This window comes from Antechinus flavipes, chromosome 4, assembly GCF_016432865.1.
Source record: "Antechinus flavipes isolate AdamAnt ecotype Samford, QLD, Australia chromosome 4, AdamAnt_v2, whole genome shotgun sequence".
In the NCBI taxonomy this organism is placed as follows: Eukaryota; Metazoa; Chordata; class Mammalia; order Dasyuromorphia; family Dasyuridae; genus Antechinus; species Antechinus flavipes.
Window position 1 is genome coordinate 431,427,401 of NC_067401.1, and position 17,148 is coordinate 431,444,548.

Here is a 17,148-nt window from a genome sequence, read left to right on the forward strand (position 1 = left end):
GTGGACTTCATGTTAATACTACAAGTACAATCCATTCTGCAACTACCTAGATCATTTCATTTGGGGAGAACAGACCCAAGTTAGTTGCATAAATTCTGCTATGTGATTGCTGATGATATAATTAAGGTAAAGAGATCTGGCATTATTAACTCATGTGCTAGCAGGGTATTTCTGAAACTAATCTTCAATGCAGAGAATCTACTTAATTCATGTTGGCAGAGGTGTAGTTAGTTTCTTTTTTAAGGATTTATCCTTAATTTCTTTCTAAGACTCTTAATTAGTTGTTCCATTAGAATGACCTGGTTGCAAGCCAAATCTTAACTGACTGTCTAGAAAGTATTAAAGTTAATAACCAAGATCAGTCCCTATCTGAGGTCCTGAATCTTTCTCTTGACTTTCAGCACAAGTCTCTAGTAAAACTTTGTTTGAATTTGGAGACAAAATTATCATTCATTAAGTAGAAACGCTCATTCTTTTTAATTATATCAGTTATTGACTGATCCAAGCAATCAAGAAATTGCTGAGGCAACTTAGTTTTAGTCATTGGGTAATTTGGAGGAGAAGGGGTAGAATAGGATCAGAAACACTGATAGCTTGTCTGACTGGCTAGAAAATTCTTTTAGGTTTCCCAAACCAGCTAGCTCAAGGCTATTATTTATGAAATTTCAAAGAGCTTGATTAAGTGACTTGTCTCAAAAAAGATAATTTGTTCATGGAAGTTAGGGATCAAGTGGTGGGTTTTGAAACAAGATTAAGAGAAAACAGGATCAACTCCAAGATAATTACAAAATACTCATGACAGAAAATGCTGTCCACATCTAAAGAAAGAACCATAGAATCTTAATGCAATTCAAATCAAGTTATTTTCACTTTTTCTTGACTTTTCCCTTTTGTTCTGTTTCTTCTTTCACAACATGACTAATGTGGAAATATTATTTTGAAATTATTATTGAAAATTATTGAAATAATGTTTCAATGATTTACAAATATATAACCTGTATCATACTGCTTGCCATATTGGAGAGAAAGGAAGAAAAATTTGGAATTCATAATTTTATAAAAAGGAAGGTTGAAAACTATATTGAAAAAGTAATTGGAAAAAAAATACTATTTGCAAGAAAATAGAAGCAAGGTATGAGTAAGTCAGTTAACATTTATTAAGCACCCATTGTGTGCCAGGCATTGCACTAAATGCTGCAGATTTAAAACAGTGAAAGAAAAATTTCTGTTCTAAAGGAACTCACAATACAGTGGGGGAGATAACAAACAAATATGTACAAATAAGTTATATACAGGATAAAAGGATGTAAATAAGAGGAGGGCTCTCTTATCTCTGAATAAAATACAGAGGAATCAGTCATTAGAGCTCAAAAAAATCAAGATTTCATATCTCAAGTTGAAAGGGCCATCTAGTCCTCCTCATCATTTCACAGTTTACAACTGAGGCAAATGGAGGTGAAGTAGCATTCCCAAGGCCCCAGAGGTAAGAAATCCTGAGATAAGAATTGAACCGAGGTCTTCTGACTCCAGAGCCTTTTCTATTGGATATGAGAACTATCTTGACTAGAAGCCTAAACTTGCATGCTTATGTTCTTATGAACAGTGAGGTAATGTTATGAACACCTACCCAACAATGTCAGTCCTTTGCATCTCTTCTGGTAATTGGGCTTGAGCACCTCGTATTTTTTAGGATAATTGCACAAATTCTTAACTTGCATTGATGAGGTCCTGTCTCCATAAATATATCTAGTCTAAGCAGTGTGCCCCTTTCTACTCAAGCATCTAGAAGCAAAAGTGTTCAATAAATAATTAATAGTGTTAACCAATTTGCAGTAGGAAGATTTAGTTCATTCAAGAAAACTTTTACAGAACATTAAAACCACTTTAGTAGCATGCATTTAAATAAATCGACATGCTAACTGTAAGTTATTCTCATCTGTTCAATGAAGCAGGTTGGGTAGAACCTCTATTCCTGAAGGAGTAGCTTATAGATCTGTCCTCAGTCCTGTGTTCTTTAACACTTTTATCAGACTTCAGTAAAGGCACAGATGGCAGGCTCATCAAATTTGCAGATGCAACAAAGCTGAGAGGGATAGCTAACACACTGGATGACAGAATGAGAATCCAAAAGCATCTTGACAGGCTAGAGGTTTGGGATAAATCCAATAAGATATATTTTAATGGGGATAAATGTAAATTCCTAAAATTGGATTAAAAAAAATCAGCTTCATGAGTACCAGATGGAAAAGGCTTGGTTAGAGAGCAATTCATTAAAAAAAAAATTAAATAGATTTAATGGACTACAAAGTCAATATAAGTTATAATGATGTGGTTGCTAAAAAAGCTAATTCAAGTTTAGATGTAATCACTAGAATGAGAGAGATTATAGTCTCATTGTATTTCTCTGTCTGTCAAGATTATCTGGGATATTGGGTTCAATTTTATGAGCTATGTAGCTTTCAGGAAGCACTTTGATAAGCTGAAAGGTATCCAGAAAATGGCAACCTGAGATGGTGAAAGCTTATGAGATTCCATGTGAATGAATATTAGTAGAAGGATCTGTGGATGTTTAGCTTTGAAAGTAGATGATTTGGATAAATTGGAAGAGCATAGGATAGTTTACCTCGCAGACCTGTGGAAGAAGGAGGAATTTATGACCAAAGAAGAACTAGAGATCACTATTGACCACAACATAGAAAATTTTGATTATATCAAATTGAAAAGTTTTTGTACAAACAAAACAAATGCAAACAAGATTAGAAGGGAAACAATAAACTGGGAAAACATTTTTACAATCAAAGGTTCTGATAAAGGCCTCATTTCCAAAATATATAGAGAATTGACTCTAATCTATAAGAAATCAAACCATTCTCCAATTGATAAATGGTCAAAGGATATGAACAGACAATTCTCAGACGAAGAAATTGAAACTATTTATAGACATATGAAAATATGCTCCAAATCATTATTAATCAGAGAAATGCAAATGAAGACAACTCTGAGATACCACTACACACCTGTCAGATTGGCTAGAATGACAGGGAAAGATAATGGGGAATGTTGGAGGGGATGTGGGAAAACAGGGACACTGATACATTGTTGGTGGAATTGTGAACACATCCAGCCATTCTGGAGAGCAATTTGGAACTATGCTCAAAAAGTTATCAAGCTGTGCATACCCTTTGATCCAGCAGTGTTTCTACTGGGCTTATACCCCAAAGAGATACTAAAGAAAGGAAAAGGACCTGTATGTGCCAAAATGTTTGTGGCAGCCCTGTTTGTAGTGGCTAGAAGCTGGAAAATGAAAGGATGTCCATCAATTGGAGAATGGTTGAGTAAATTGTGTAATATGAATGTTATGGAATATTATTGATCTGTAAGGAATGACCAGCAGGATGAATACAGAGAGGACTGGCGAGACTTACATGAACTGATGCTGAGTGAAATGAGCAGAACCAGGAGATCATTATATACCTCAACAACGATACTGTTTGAGGATGTATTCTGATGGAAGTGGATCTCTTCGATAAAGAGAGCCTTAATTGATCAAAGATGGACAGAAGCAGCTACACCCAGAGAAAGAACACTGGGAAATGAATATAAACTGTTTGCATTTTTGTTTTTCTTCCCGGGTTATTTATACCTTCTGAATTCAATTCTCCCTGTGCAACAAGAAAACTGTTCAGTTCTGCACACATATATTGTATCTAGGATATACTCTAACCCATTCAACATGTAAAGGACTGCTTGCCATCTGGGGAAAGGGGTGGAGGGAGGGAGGGGAAAAACTGGAACAGAAGTGAATGCAAGGGATAATGCTGTAAAAAATTACCCTGGCATGCGTTCTATCAATAAAAAGTTATTAAAAAAAAAAAAGAAAGTAGATGGTTTGGGGGCAGCTAGATGGCATAGTGGATAGAGCACAAACCCTGAAGTCAGGAGGACCCGTGTTCAAATCTGGTTTCAGACACTTAACCCTTCCTAGCTTTGTGCCCCTGGGCAAGTTACTTAACCCCAATTGCCTCAGGGAAAAAAAAGATAGTTTGGAGAATAGATTCTAGAATGCGATAGTTCACAAAAATGACTTCACAAGTACAATGGGAAGAAAGAATGATTTATCTAAAAAAAAAAAACTACAGGTTTTGGTGTAGTACAAGCTCAATACAAATCAACAGTGTGATATGACAATCAAAGAAAGCTAACATGATCTTTGACTACATCAAGGGAGGATAGATTTCTAGGAATAAGGAAGCAATAATACCATTAGATTCTGGCAGAGTAAATTCATATCTAAAATATGATGTTTGGTTCTGGACACTGGAGTTTAGGAAGGATATTAATAAACTAATGAACATTTGGAGAACTCATCTAGTAAAAGGTCTCAAGATTATATGTAAGAATCAATTGGAGCTATTTAGAATGGAGAAAACCTTGAGGGAAGATGGGCTGTATTAAAGTTTTTGAAAAGCTCTCATGTGGAAGAAAAATTAGACTTATTCAGTCTCAGAGAACAAAACCAGGAGTGTGGGAACTTGGAAATTGTAAAGTGGCCAATATAAGTTTAATGTGAGATCATTTACCACATTCTATCTCTCCCTTCCTCCTTCTCCCAGTTCATCACTTTTTCTTTTCGCTGAATTTGATTTTTTTTTAAAATCATACTAACATAATCAATTTAAACCCTTCTGTCTATGATTGCCCTAATAATGATAGCGTTTTCAAGAATTATAAAGATCATTTTTTTATATGGGAATGCAAACTGTTTAATCTTATTGATTATCTTTTTTGATTGCCCTAATAATGATAGAGTTTTCAAGAATTATAAAGATCATTTTTTATATGGGAATGCAAACTGTTTAATCTTATAGAATCTCTTATGATTTCTTTTTCATGTTCACCTTTTTATGTTTCTCTTGAGTCTTGTATTTGAAAGTAAAATTTCTATTCAGCTCTGGTCTTTTCAAGATTGCTTGAAAATTGTTAAATATCCATCCCGCCCCACCAAAGGATTACACTAAATTGTACAAAGTAGCTTTTTCCTGGTTTTAACCTTAGCTCCTTTGGTTTCCAACCTCTCAGTTCTGTTAATGTGGAAGCCACTGAATTTCATGTGATTATGATCATAGCTCTACAGTATTTGAAACTTTCTTTAGGGCTGCTTACAATATTTTCTCCTTGACTTGAAACATCAATATTCCTGGGAGTTGTCATTTTTGGATCTCTTGCTGGAGAGGATCATTGAAATTTTAAAATGTCTATTTTAATCTAATTTCACCTAATTTCTAGGATGTCAGGATAGTGTTCCTTGATAATTTCTTGAAATATGCTACCTGAGCTCTTTTTAAATTGTTTTTTGGATAGTTCAATAATTCTTAAATTATTTCTTCACAACCTCTTTTCTAGGTCAGTTGTTTTTCCAATAAGATGCTTCACATTTCTATTTTTCATTCTTTTGACTTGATGTTTCATAAAATTATAAATTTTTATTTGCTTAATTCTCATTTTTCAGGAAGGATTTTCCTCAGTGAGCTTTTGTATCTTTTCCTTCCCTTTGGAATTCTACTTCTTTTTTTTTTTTAATTTTTATTTAATGATTACTTTATATTGACAACATTATCCCTTGCACTCGTTTTTTTTCCGATTTTTTTTCCCCTCCCTCCCTCCACCCCCTCCCCTAGATGGCAAGCAGTCCTTTATATGTTGGATATGTTACAGTATATCCTAGATACAATATATGTTTGCAGAACTGAACAGTTCCCTTGTTGCATAGGGAGAATTGGATTGAGAAGGTATAAATAACCCGGGAAGAAAAACAAAAATGCAGATAATTCACATTCGTTTCCCAGTGTTCGTTCTTTGGGTGTAGCTGCTTTTGTCCGTCATTTATCAATTGAAACTTAGGTCTCTTTGTCAAAGAAATCCACTTCCATCAAAATATGTCCTCATACAATATCGTTGTCGAAGTGTATAATGATCTCCTGGTTCTGCTCATTTCACTTAGCATCAGTTCATGTAAGTCTCGCTAATCCTCTCCGTATTCATCCTGCTGGTCATTTCTTACAGAACAATAATATTCCATAACATTCATATACCACAATTTACCCAGCCATTCTCCAATTGATGGGCATCCATTCATTTTCCAGTTTCTAGCCACTACAAATAGGGCTGCTACAAACATTTTGGCACATACAGGTCCCTTTCCCTTCTTTAGTATTTCTTTGGGATATAAGCCCAATAGAAACACTGCTGGAATTATTGTTTTCATTGGATTTTTGTGCCTCTTTTATTATTTGGTTACTTCTTTTTTTAAGGTGTTATTTTCTTTAGTATTTTTATGCATTTTTTTTTTTTTGCTAAACTTGGCTCTTTTTTCATAACATTCTTATATTACTTTAATTTCTTTCCCCATTTCCCCCCTCTGGTTCTGTTATTTGATATTTTTGAAATCCTTTTTGACCTTTTCCAGGAATTCTTTTTGGACTTTTTCCCATTTCACCTCCCTTCCTTGCCACTCTTTGAAGCTTTGCTTATAATTGTTTTGACATCATTTTCTTTTTTCTTTTTCAGAGTTTGTGTCTTGATCTTCCCTGTCACCACAGTAACTTTTGATGGTCAGGTTCCTTTTTTGCTATTTGCTCATTTCTTAGATTATTTATTGATTTTTTTTTTTACTTTATGTTAAAGTTGGATTCTGCTCCTAGGATGAAGCAGGGATAGTCCCAACTTTCAGGATTTTTATACTGCTATTTTCAGACTTAAGCCTGTAATTTTTTGGTCCTTCCAAAGTGGTATGACCCAGGAAAGTTCTGGCCACTGCATTTCTGGCCCATGCTCTGGTCTTTAACCAGAAAGAAATCTTATTTTCTTCTGGCCACAAATGCTAACACTCTTCTTGGCTCTAGAACTATGACAGGAGCTCCTACTCTTCAGAGGCAACAACAATAGTGCTCCTTTAGCCCTAAATTATGACCTGTAACTGTTTATTGGCAATCCAACAAGGTCTTGAATCCAATACCAATTACAATCCCCTGTAATATCTTTCTGACTAGTTGTCTGGCCTCCTTATTATCTATGGACCAAGAACTCACAAACCTGCTGCTGCTGTCACAGACTCCTCCAGGATCTGCTGCTAGTTTTGCTGTCATTTCAGTCTGACACCAGCCTCATAAAGTAAACACTTCCTGCCAATCTCCTAAATTGTCTTGGGCTGGAAAATTGTTTCATCCCAATCTTTTGTTGCCTATCCCTCTATAATTTAATTGAAGGTGTATTTTAATTGTTTAGAAAAGAATTTGGGAGAGTTTAGGTGAGTCTCTGCCTCTATTCTACCATATATACAGCTCTTCTTTATTAGAATCACCTAAGGATATAGTGATGGCTTCTTTTCTGTGTTCTCATGACTTTGCCTAACCAAGATAATTTTGCAAGTTCTAAAGATATAGGTTGTTCACAGATGGCTAAATTCTATCTCTTCAGTTCAACTAGAGATATAACAAATGAACTACATTAGAAAGAATGTTGTTGGAATCAGAGAAATTGTATTTAGGTTCCACCTCTAAAAATATTACCTGTGTGACTGAGGCCAATCCACTTATCCTCCCTAGGTCTCAATGGCCTTATCTGTAAAGTTAGGTAGTTAGACCAAATGATCTGAGGTCTCTTCCACATCCAGATAATTAGCTGTGACCCTGGACAACTCACTGGATCTCTGATTGCCCCACTTTATTCACCTGAAAATAGAGATAATATATAATAAATAGTACCTACCTCCCTAGATTATTGTAAAGATAAAAAAGGAGATAATATTTGTAAAGCTCTTTGGACACCATAAAGCACTATACAAATACTATTTCTTTTGGCTGTTGCTATTGTTATTATTGTTCTAGAAGTTAATTGGTTTCTTTAGTTCCCAGGAAGGTGTTAGGAAACTCGTTGCTTCATACCATATTGATTTGTTATTAACAGAAACTTTTTTTATCAATATCTGTCTTATCCAATCTTCATGGTTGAATATTTAAGATAATGTTCACATCCTTAGATATTTTTTGAGCCCTGTGCCTCTTGAGAGCCTCAACATATTTGGTGAGCAGTCTGTATTAGTCCATTATTAGCCACAGATGAGAATGAAGGTAAAGGAAAATGTTGGAGTCTTTACAAACTGCTAACTCATTAGAGTTGATAGATTTTTGATCTGATCTTACAAGAAGATGTTTTGGGCCAGAACCTGAAACAAGGTACTAAGTAGAACTAATTGATACAATGCTTGTGTTTGCACCTTTACTCATTGGAGTTCACATGTTTGGGAAATTTCAGGATTTAGTATGAGATATCTGAATTCACACCTCCCTTGAAGCTCTTAGGGCCAGAGAGCACTATGGGAGAAACCCATAATCCCTCTCTCTCATATCCCACAATTCCTCTCTCTCATATAAAAGAGACAGACAGAGGCTCTCAGTCAGATTTCAGCAGAATTACATGAAGAGTGGAGCTGGATTGAAGGCTGAAGAAAGCAGAGGCAGAAGCAAAGGGCAAAACTGCAAGAGCTCTTAGAACCAAGGAGAGAGAGAGGCCTCTAAGAAAAGCTAACCGGGCTATATTGGAGATTGAGAGCCAGAAGTCCTCTCTCCGAGGCAAGAGAGATCTATTCCATTTTCCACTTGGCTGGCTGGGCTGAAGGACTAACCTTTGGATTTGGAGACATTCAGAGGGAGCTCTGGGAACCAAGCAGAGAGATAGGCCTCTAAGAATCTAGTTATCCGGGCCCAAGGAAAGAGACAAGACTTGGAAGGAGAAAATAAATGTTTACATTTTTACCTGCTGGCTGCATTTGGGGTAATTATTGATCTGAACTGAAACTAAGGCTGCCTCCAGAAAACCTCCCCCGAGAAACCTCCTTTCTCCCCCAGAGAGAACCTTCTTATATTATTATTTATAAAAAAGAACAAGAACTCCCACAGGAAAAGGCATTTGGAGTCAGTTCTCAGAAAACCTAAAACAAGTGAGAACTCCAAAGGTTTAGTCTTGGTTTAGAATAGCAAGAGCATTTTCCTATCAAGACTTAATTTCTCATGGAAAAGTGAAGCAATATTCTATAAGGGAAAAATCTATGGCCTGAAATAAGATGTGGCCTTTAGTCTTATATCTGCTACTGATTAGCATCATGGTCTTCTATAATTTGTGTTATAGCTTTTGACCTTAGTTTTCTCATCTATAAAATGAGAGTTATTGGACAAAATAATTTCTAAGTACTAAATGTAGGCTCTGATTCTGAAGATCAGGATACTTTTCACTTTGTTTCCTTTACAATGCTCTGTAGAATGCTTCAAGAGTGTCAAATTATAAAATATTAGTGTCAAATGGTATCTCAGGTATTGTGATAATAATAGCTAGCTTTTATATAGCTCTATAGAGTTTGCGAAGAGTTTTACAAATGAGATTTCATTTTATCTTCACAATAACCTAGAGATGTAATTGCTATTACTGCTTTAATTTTATAGATGAAGAAACTGAGGCAGACAGAAGTTAGGTGATTTGTTGAGGGTCACACAACCATTGCATGTCTGAGGAAGGATCTGAACTCGTCTTCTTGAATAGAGCTCCAGCACTTTATGTATTCCTTATTTCCCATGATCTGGGGGGTTGCATTTATTCTTATTACTTTAAATAATATTTCCCAAAGTTATGGATAAAAACTTTTAAACATTTTTAAATGTTTAGTTTTAAATTCAATCCCTCATTTCCTCCCTGAAAAGATAAGAAATTTGATATAGGTTATTCATGTGTAATAATGTAAAATAAAACTCCTAGCAAGTGTTAACCCAAACTTTTGCTTAATAGCAACTTATTCTCTCTCAAGGCTGTTTTCATTAGCCCCATATTTACCCTGTGGGGAAAAGCAGATGGAATAGCAAGTATGAGGATGAGAAGATTGGGGGCTATGTTTTAGGAAATAGGTCAGTTTGATTGGCCATGATTTATATGAAAGGGTATAAAATACAGTAAGTCCAGAAATGTGGTTGAAACTAAACATTGCCATGCCAAATGGAGGGAAAAAATACACACACACACACATATATGATCTTAGAGGAGGAGAGTGTCATCAGATCATAGGTAGATCCAGATATGATGCTTATAAGTCAGGAGAATGTCTTCATCCTAGCTTAAACTAAATATTGCAAGAGGGACCTGCTACCATGTTCAAGAAAAAAAAGAGGAAAATTTTTTAGAGTAAGTTCCTGCACAATACAATAGAAGTTGTACCTTCACATAGTAGACACAATGAATATTTGTGGAATTGAATATCCCTTTTAAGTCAGGCTCATTCACTGTCTCTCTGTAGAGATGACTTCTCATTTTCCTCTTTTTTGTCATTGTAATGATTTGTGATTATGATATCAGAATTATGTTCTTGAGAGAATACTCTTCTATATATAATTATTACTGTTTTAATAGCCTTCCCCTTGATCCTTATCATGCCCCTTGAGGACAGCAGTCCTGTTATCAGCATGTAAGGTTGAAATGTGCTACTTAACACTTTTGCTGGGGATTGGAATGAAACAATAGATATTCTGATTATTAAATTTACATATGACACCTATCTTTTCTCTGAATTATTTTCAACTTTTCTAAAGTCTAGACTATGTGTCAAACTATATTTCATATTCTTCTCTTTATCTAAAAATCTAAGATGACATGATCCTATTATTTCAAAGTTCCCATGGGTTTTACTTTCCAATCATTTCTTCCTTTTTATTTAGAATAATAGTTCTCCTTTTACTAGCTTAAAGTTAAACTTAACAGTAAAAGAAAGTCAAGGATATGTTAGATGATTTGCTTTTAATGGAGTTCAACTGTAAATATATGTCTGTATGATTCAAGTTTTCTAACTCAACTGAGCCCTACCACTGTACCAATTATATGATCTGTTTCAAGAATTTTCCATCCATTTTCTATTTCTGGATTGTAAGTCTATATACTTCCAACACAATATCACTTTAATTATCTCTTCTTTTATCCTAAAACAAATGCTACCTACCAGATTCTCCACTTCTTTCCATTTTCCATTTTCTTCTTCATTTTCGAAAGCCTTTAGTTGGCAAGAGTTATAAAAACACTACCTGAGTCCTTGAATTCATTACTTTTTCAGACTTTCATAACATCCAGAGATACTTTCTGGATTAATCCTGGTGATATCAGTCCATTCATCTTCTCCAGTAGGAAATTAATTTACATTTAAAACACAAATAATTGTCAATTATCACTAGTAGTAACACAAATGTTACACTGATCCTGATGGGCACTGTAACAATTCCTTAATTTGGGGGATGGTTAATTGCCAAATTTGACGTCTTCTTCTGTGGTTTCCCTCTAATTACTCATAATGTTCTTTCTTACATCAAAATATTTGAGGGCCCCAGAATTTTTAAGAATAGTTTTTCCAAGTTGTAACTAACACTTATTAAAACCTTTCCATCTTGTTGAAAATTTCTAATCAAAGCTACCATAGATTGATATCTGAAAGGACCTTAGAGGTTATTGAGTCTAGTCTTTCCTTTTATAGAGAAAGAAACAGAGATCCTAAAAGGTAAAGAGCTTTTTCCAAAGCCACACATCATTAAATAGTGGAGCTAGAACTCAAACTCAAATGGGTCCCCTTACTCCAAGGCCACCTCTTCCACTAATTCCACCATTATATTTTTCTTTTCTTTTCTCTTTCCTCCAACCACTCATAGGCTGACTTCATGTATCTTTGGTACTTTCTGAATTTCATGATCTGGGGCTTAATAAATATTTGTGGAATGAACTGAATGAATAAAGAACTAATTTCTAGGGAAGGAACTAACTTGTCTGATGCCTGTCTCCAGATATGTCATGTCTTACATTTTATTGATTTTTTTTCTGCCCCAAAGGTTTTGAGTAGGAAAGAAAATATTTGACTTTTTTGAACAGTTGGAGAATCCCAATGATTCCAATTAGGGATTTTTTTTTAAAGAAAAAATGTACTATAGAGTTCAAATTCTTTTCTTAAAATGGAGGCAGAAATGTTGCCTTATGCACTCAGAAGCTTTGACTGATGCAAAATTCTTTGTCACTACCTGTTTTGTACAGAATCTAAAACACTAATTGAATAAAATCATAATTATATATCAAGGATACTCAATAGTCAGAGTAAATTTTCCTTTTTCATGGGCATTATGTACTTATAATGAACCTGTTATTGTATACCCTTATTACTTTTAAAATGTAGCATTCAGGATTTCTATAATATGAATTTGGTATCCTTTTTGTTTCTGAAATAAAATATTTTGAGGATATTTACGTTCTTTATTATTGACTTTCTATAACATTTAAACATTTATAAATTCTTTGAGCTACATTCTTTTCAACTCCTTGAAATATGAATTTCTCTCATGGGATTGAAATTTAGAGGATGTAAAAATTTAATGCATGGGGTTTTTAAAGAGAGAAGATTGTTGAATTCAGAATAAAATTTAAATAAAAATGTTTAAAGATTATCCTAAGCTCTACCAGCAACATAGAAATGAGAACAGTAACTAATTCTCCCTTTTAATGAAATGAATTTGTTTGAATTATTTCTTGTGTTGCCTTCCTAACGAGAGTTATGAAGTTGACTTGAGGTAATATTTTATGTTACTAATCTTGAGGCCAAAATTATTACTTATAACTTATAGATTTATAGGCATTTTTAATTAGTAAAGATATTAGGACCTTTGAGGATACTATAAATTTATTGAGTCAAGGACTATGTCTTAGTAGAATTCATATTGCTCCCATTTGCCAGATTGGGAAACAGGTTTATAGAGGCTGTGACATAAATTAAGAGCCATGAAATTAGTAAGTATTAGGATAGGGATTTAAATCCAAGTCTTTCCAGACCACTTTCCATTATGCTAAGCTACCGTCCAATGGGTACACACACAGAGATACTTGGTCAATGTCACACAAAGTAGAAACCTGGTCAATGTAACTGCCTGAATGAATATGTTTTAGACTCCCAGACCATATTTATCAACAACATAGGGGAGCTAAGTGGCATAATGGATAAATTGCCAAGCCTGAAGACAGGGAGATTCATCTTTTTGAGTTCAAATCTGGTCTCAGACACTTACTAATTGTATGATCCTGAGCAACTGCCTCAGTTTCCTCAATTGAAAATAAGGATAGTTTTATTATTTGCAGCCAAAATTCTTGTGATAATATTTGTAAAATCCTTAATATGGTTATCTGATACATAGTAGGTACTTAATAAATGCTTGTTCTTCCTCCTTCTTTTCTTCCTTCCTTCTTTCCCTCCCTCCCTTCCCCTCCTTCCTTTCTTTTTTCTTTCCTTCCTTCCTTCCTTTCCTTATCCCTCTCTCCTTCCCTCCCTCCTTCCTTTCTTCCTTTCTCCCTCTCTCCCTCCCTCCTTCCTTCCTTCTTTTCTTTTTTCTTTCTTTCTTTCTTTCTTTCTTTCTTTTCTTCTTTTTTCTTTTCTTTTCTTTTCCTTTCTTTCTTTCTTTTTCTCTTTCTTTCTTTCTTTCTTTCTTTCTCTTTTTTCTTTCTTTCTTTCTCTTTCTTCCTTTCCTTTCCTTTCCTTTCTTCCTTCCTTCCCATTTATCCTCCCTTTTTTTCCTTCCCTCTCTTTCCTTCCTTCCTACTTGCCAGTTCCTTTCCATTGAGTAGTAAGCTCTCAATAAATGCATGTTATTTTCATTGTTGTTATTACTGTTGTTATTGTTTTTGTTGATGATGGATTAGAAAGAGGAGCAGATTTTGAGGAGGAGTTGGATTTTCTTACTGTAGTGGCTTTAACTTCTACAATGTCAGTTCCTTTTCATCTTAAGGATGAATTGTATATAGACAACAATAAAAGTCCATCAGGTCAAAAATAGCTCCCAAAACAAAAAAATGACTTTCCTTTGGATATTACCATTTTGTTCTTAAACGACTGAGACTCTTAATAACCCAACTTTATGCTTTGTCCTTTCTTCTCTCACAGCTCAGTGTCATGAACAATGTCAGAAGCTCAGATGATGTCAAGCCTTTGCCAGGGCTTCAAGGAATGGGAACCATGAGCTATCCATCCACTAGCCCAGGCTCCCTTGCCAAACATATCTGTGCCATCTGTGGAGATAGATCCTCAGGTAAAACTTTGAACAGAATACTCTTCTAGCTGTCATTGAGTTGTAATGATTCATGGGAGGAGAAAATGGCAGAGTGGGGTTGTGTTGTGCCACTGAAGATTCAATTATTTTGCAGCTAACTAAAAAGGGCAAAAGAATTCTTCTGGAAATGTTGGCTTGTGAGTATAGGCCTTAAAATTCTTGACAGTGAATTTTAACCTTGAGTAGCTTAAAAAAAAACTCCTTGGTTTGGAAATAGTAACTCCACTGACCATCAAAAAGTGAATATATTCTTATTCTCAATTATCTTTTCTAATGAAATCTGCAAGTCAAAATACTCTAGACACCAACTAGAAATCCCAAGAGCTTGGGAGAATAATGATTTAGGTAATAAACAAGAGAGAGAGTCAACAGATTTCTATTACCTCTGGAAATTGTGCTTAGAATCCTAACCTCTTGGATATTTCTTGGTCAACTTAGTGAAAGCCAACCCATCCTTTGGGTCTTTTGGCAGGTTCACTGCTAAAGAATATAAACTACTACCACAAAGTACAAAATGAAACACTTAGAGAGTTCAAATTAAGAGTCTCTATTTTGTCATTGTTACATTGACAACAGTACCTAATCTATAAGATTATTAAATTGCACTTTGTCAATCCTCTAAGTCTATGGTCAGAATGAAACTGAATCCTCCAGAGAATTTCTATACCTTTTAGGAAATTTTGACATAAGTGTATGCTGTGGCTAGACTCTAATGTGTAGCTTGACACAAGATAGGCTATTGTCACTGATCAATTTGACCACCCCAAACCCTCCCATTTCTATTCTTCCACCAACAAATCTTTATTTTGGATTCTCTATTGCCAATGCTACCAATAATGGCTGCCTACAGAAGCATATTAGTTCATAGAAGAGATCTATGAAGACATTAGAATAACCAGTTAGAATCTGGGATGGAGCTGACCTCATTCAAGTGTGAGATACAACTTTTGAAACCTAGAAAGTAGAAATGATCCCTTTAACACTTTTGTTTACTTATGCCATTGTGCTAAAATTGAGAGGAGGGGAAAAGGTAGTGCCCTTCTATCTGAAATGTTTAAATGATATATTGAAATAAATGGAGCCAGAACACCTATATACCAATTCTGCTTCTTCCGATGAGTATCTGTGAGAATGAGGGAATTGGATAGCTGATTCCTCATGTCCTTTCTAAAACAAAATCTATAATCTTATAGTTTATTTTGAATTAACCATCTGAGTTGGTTAGTGTTGGAAATAACTAGCCAATGGCAGATCTGAATGAATTTGATATTTTGTTTATAATATACAGATGCTTTCTCTTAACAGTTAAGACCCACAGGCTGAACTATAACATATTTAGGTGTTGCTTGGTGAAGTATGGAAGTGACGCACATTATCCTATCATTACAAGGTAGTCAGTGTTTGGTATAATTCTCTTTAAAAAATCCTACAATTGAATTGTGAAATCATCTAACCATTCTGGAAAGCAATTTGGACCTATGCTCAAAGGGCTATAAAATCATGCATACCCTTTGACCCATGAATGCCATTACTGGGTCTGTATCCCAAGGAAATCATAAAGGAGAGAAAAGGATCCACACATGCAAAAAATGTTTGTAGAAGCTCTTTTTGTAGAGCAAAGAACTGGAAAAGGAGTGGATGCCCATCAATTGGGGAATGGTTGAACAAGCTATGGTACATGAAGGTAATAGAGTATTATTGTTCTTTTAAAAAATGATGAACAAAATGATTATAAAAAGGTCTGGAAAGATTTATATGAACTGATTCTGAGATAGTATTCCATCACAATAACACACCATAACTTTTTCAGCCATTCTCCAATTGATGGAGATACCTGGAACTTCCAGTTCTTTACCACCACAAAGAGAGCTGCTATAAACATCTCATTCAGATTTGTTATAATTATTATTTGTGACTTTCCTGCCATCTTATTTTTACTATTTTCTTTCTCAGCCCCTCTTATTATCATATTTTATAGGATACTTTATCTTCTCTCCTACCTTTCCATTCCCTATCCCATCCATCCCTCCAAGAATCCCTACTAATCTCTCCCCTCATCTTCTCAATCCCAATCCACATGTACCTCAAATTAGACATTTACTAGCCATGTGATCCTGGGCAAGTCATTTAACCCTGTTTGTCTTAGTTTCCTCATTTGCAAAATGTGCTGGAGAAGGAAATGGCACATCATTCTAGTATCTTTGCCAAGAAGACCCCAATGAGGTCAAGAAGAGTTAGATATAGCTGAAATGATTGAACAATAACCATTTAACAAATTTGTAAGCTGTCTTAGAATGAAATTAAGTTATTTGAATACTAAGCATCTGAGGCAGGATATAAATTTATGTCTTTCTGACTCTTGTCATCCAGATATCTCCCTATTTAGGACCCTTCTTATATTTCTAGCAAACATATCCTGTGTGCCATACAATGAATTGCATTTACCTATTTTAGTGTTACAAATTACCTCAGTTTACCTGTATTCATCATCTACTTCTTTATTGTCTTTAGGATAATTCTAAAATAAATTAAAAGAAAAAGAAAATTTCCACAAATAAATGAAGGACTGATGATTACTGAAAATACTGTACTAATCTATATTGGCCTATTTTGTGTAACTATTGTCTATTTCTTACCATAAGTCCATCACATGGGGTCATTTCACCTAGCAATATGGTTCAATATATAATCTAATATAATATACAATAATCAATATATATCAATAATTGGACAAATATCTCCCATCCAGAGTACTGATAATCAAGATTAGCTTGAAAGATGAAACTATGTTATTCTTAGCACCCATCTGCCATTCTACCCCAAAACTGCACAAGCAGAAGTGGGTACAAGAGATCAAGGGCCATATTGTATTTGAATTTATTTCTTAGATTGCCATAAATGCCCAACTCCTGATGATGAACCTCTCTGTGTGTAGTTAGGCTGATCCTTAGGAAGCAGACTTCATCTGTTGTCCAGCTTATTC

The 17,148-nt window shown here is 34.8% G+C and overlaps 1 protein-coding gene across 1 annotated transcript in view; it reads left to right on the top strand.

Moving 5' to 3' along the window:
* The window catches only part of RXRG (retinoid X receptor gamma), a 90,522-nt gene that overhangs the window by 46,918 nt on the left and 26,456 nt on the right, over positions 1-17,148 (top strand). The window contains exon 3 of the mRNA XM_051999101.1: positions 14,000-14,144. Coding sequence (XP_051855061.1) covers positions 14,000-14,144 — 145 coding nt within the window. The remainder of the gene's footprint in view (positions 1-13,999; positions 14,145-17,148) is intronic.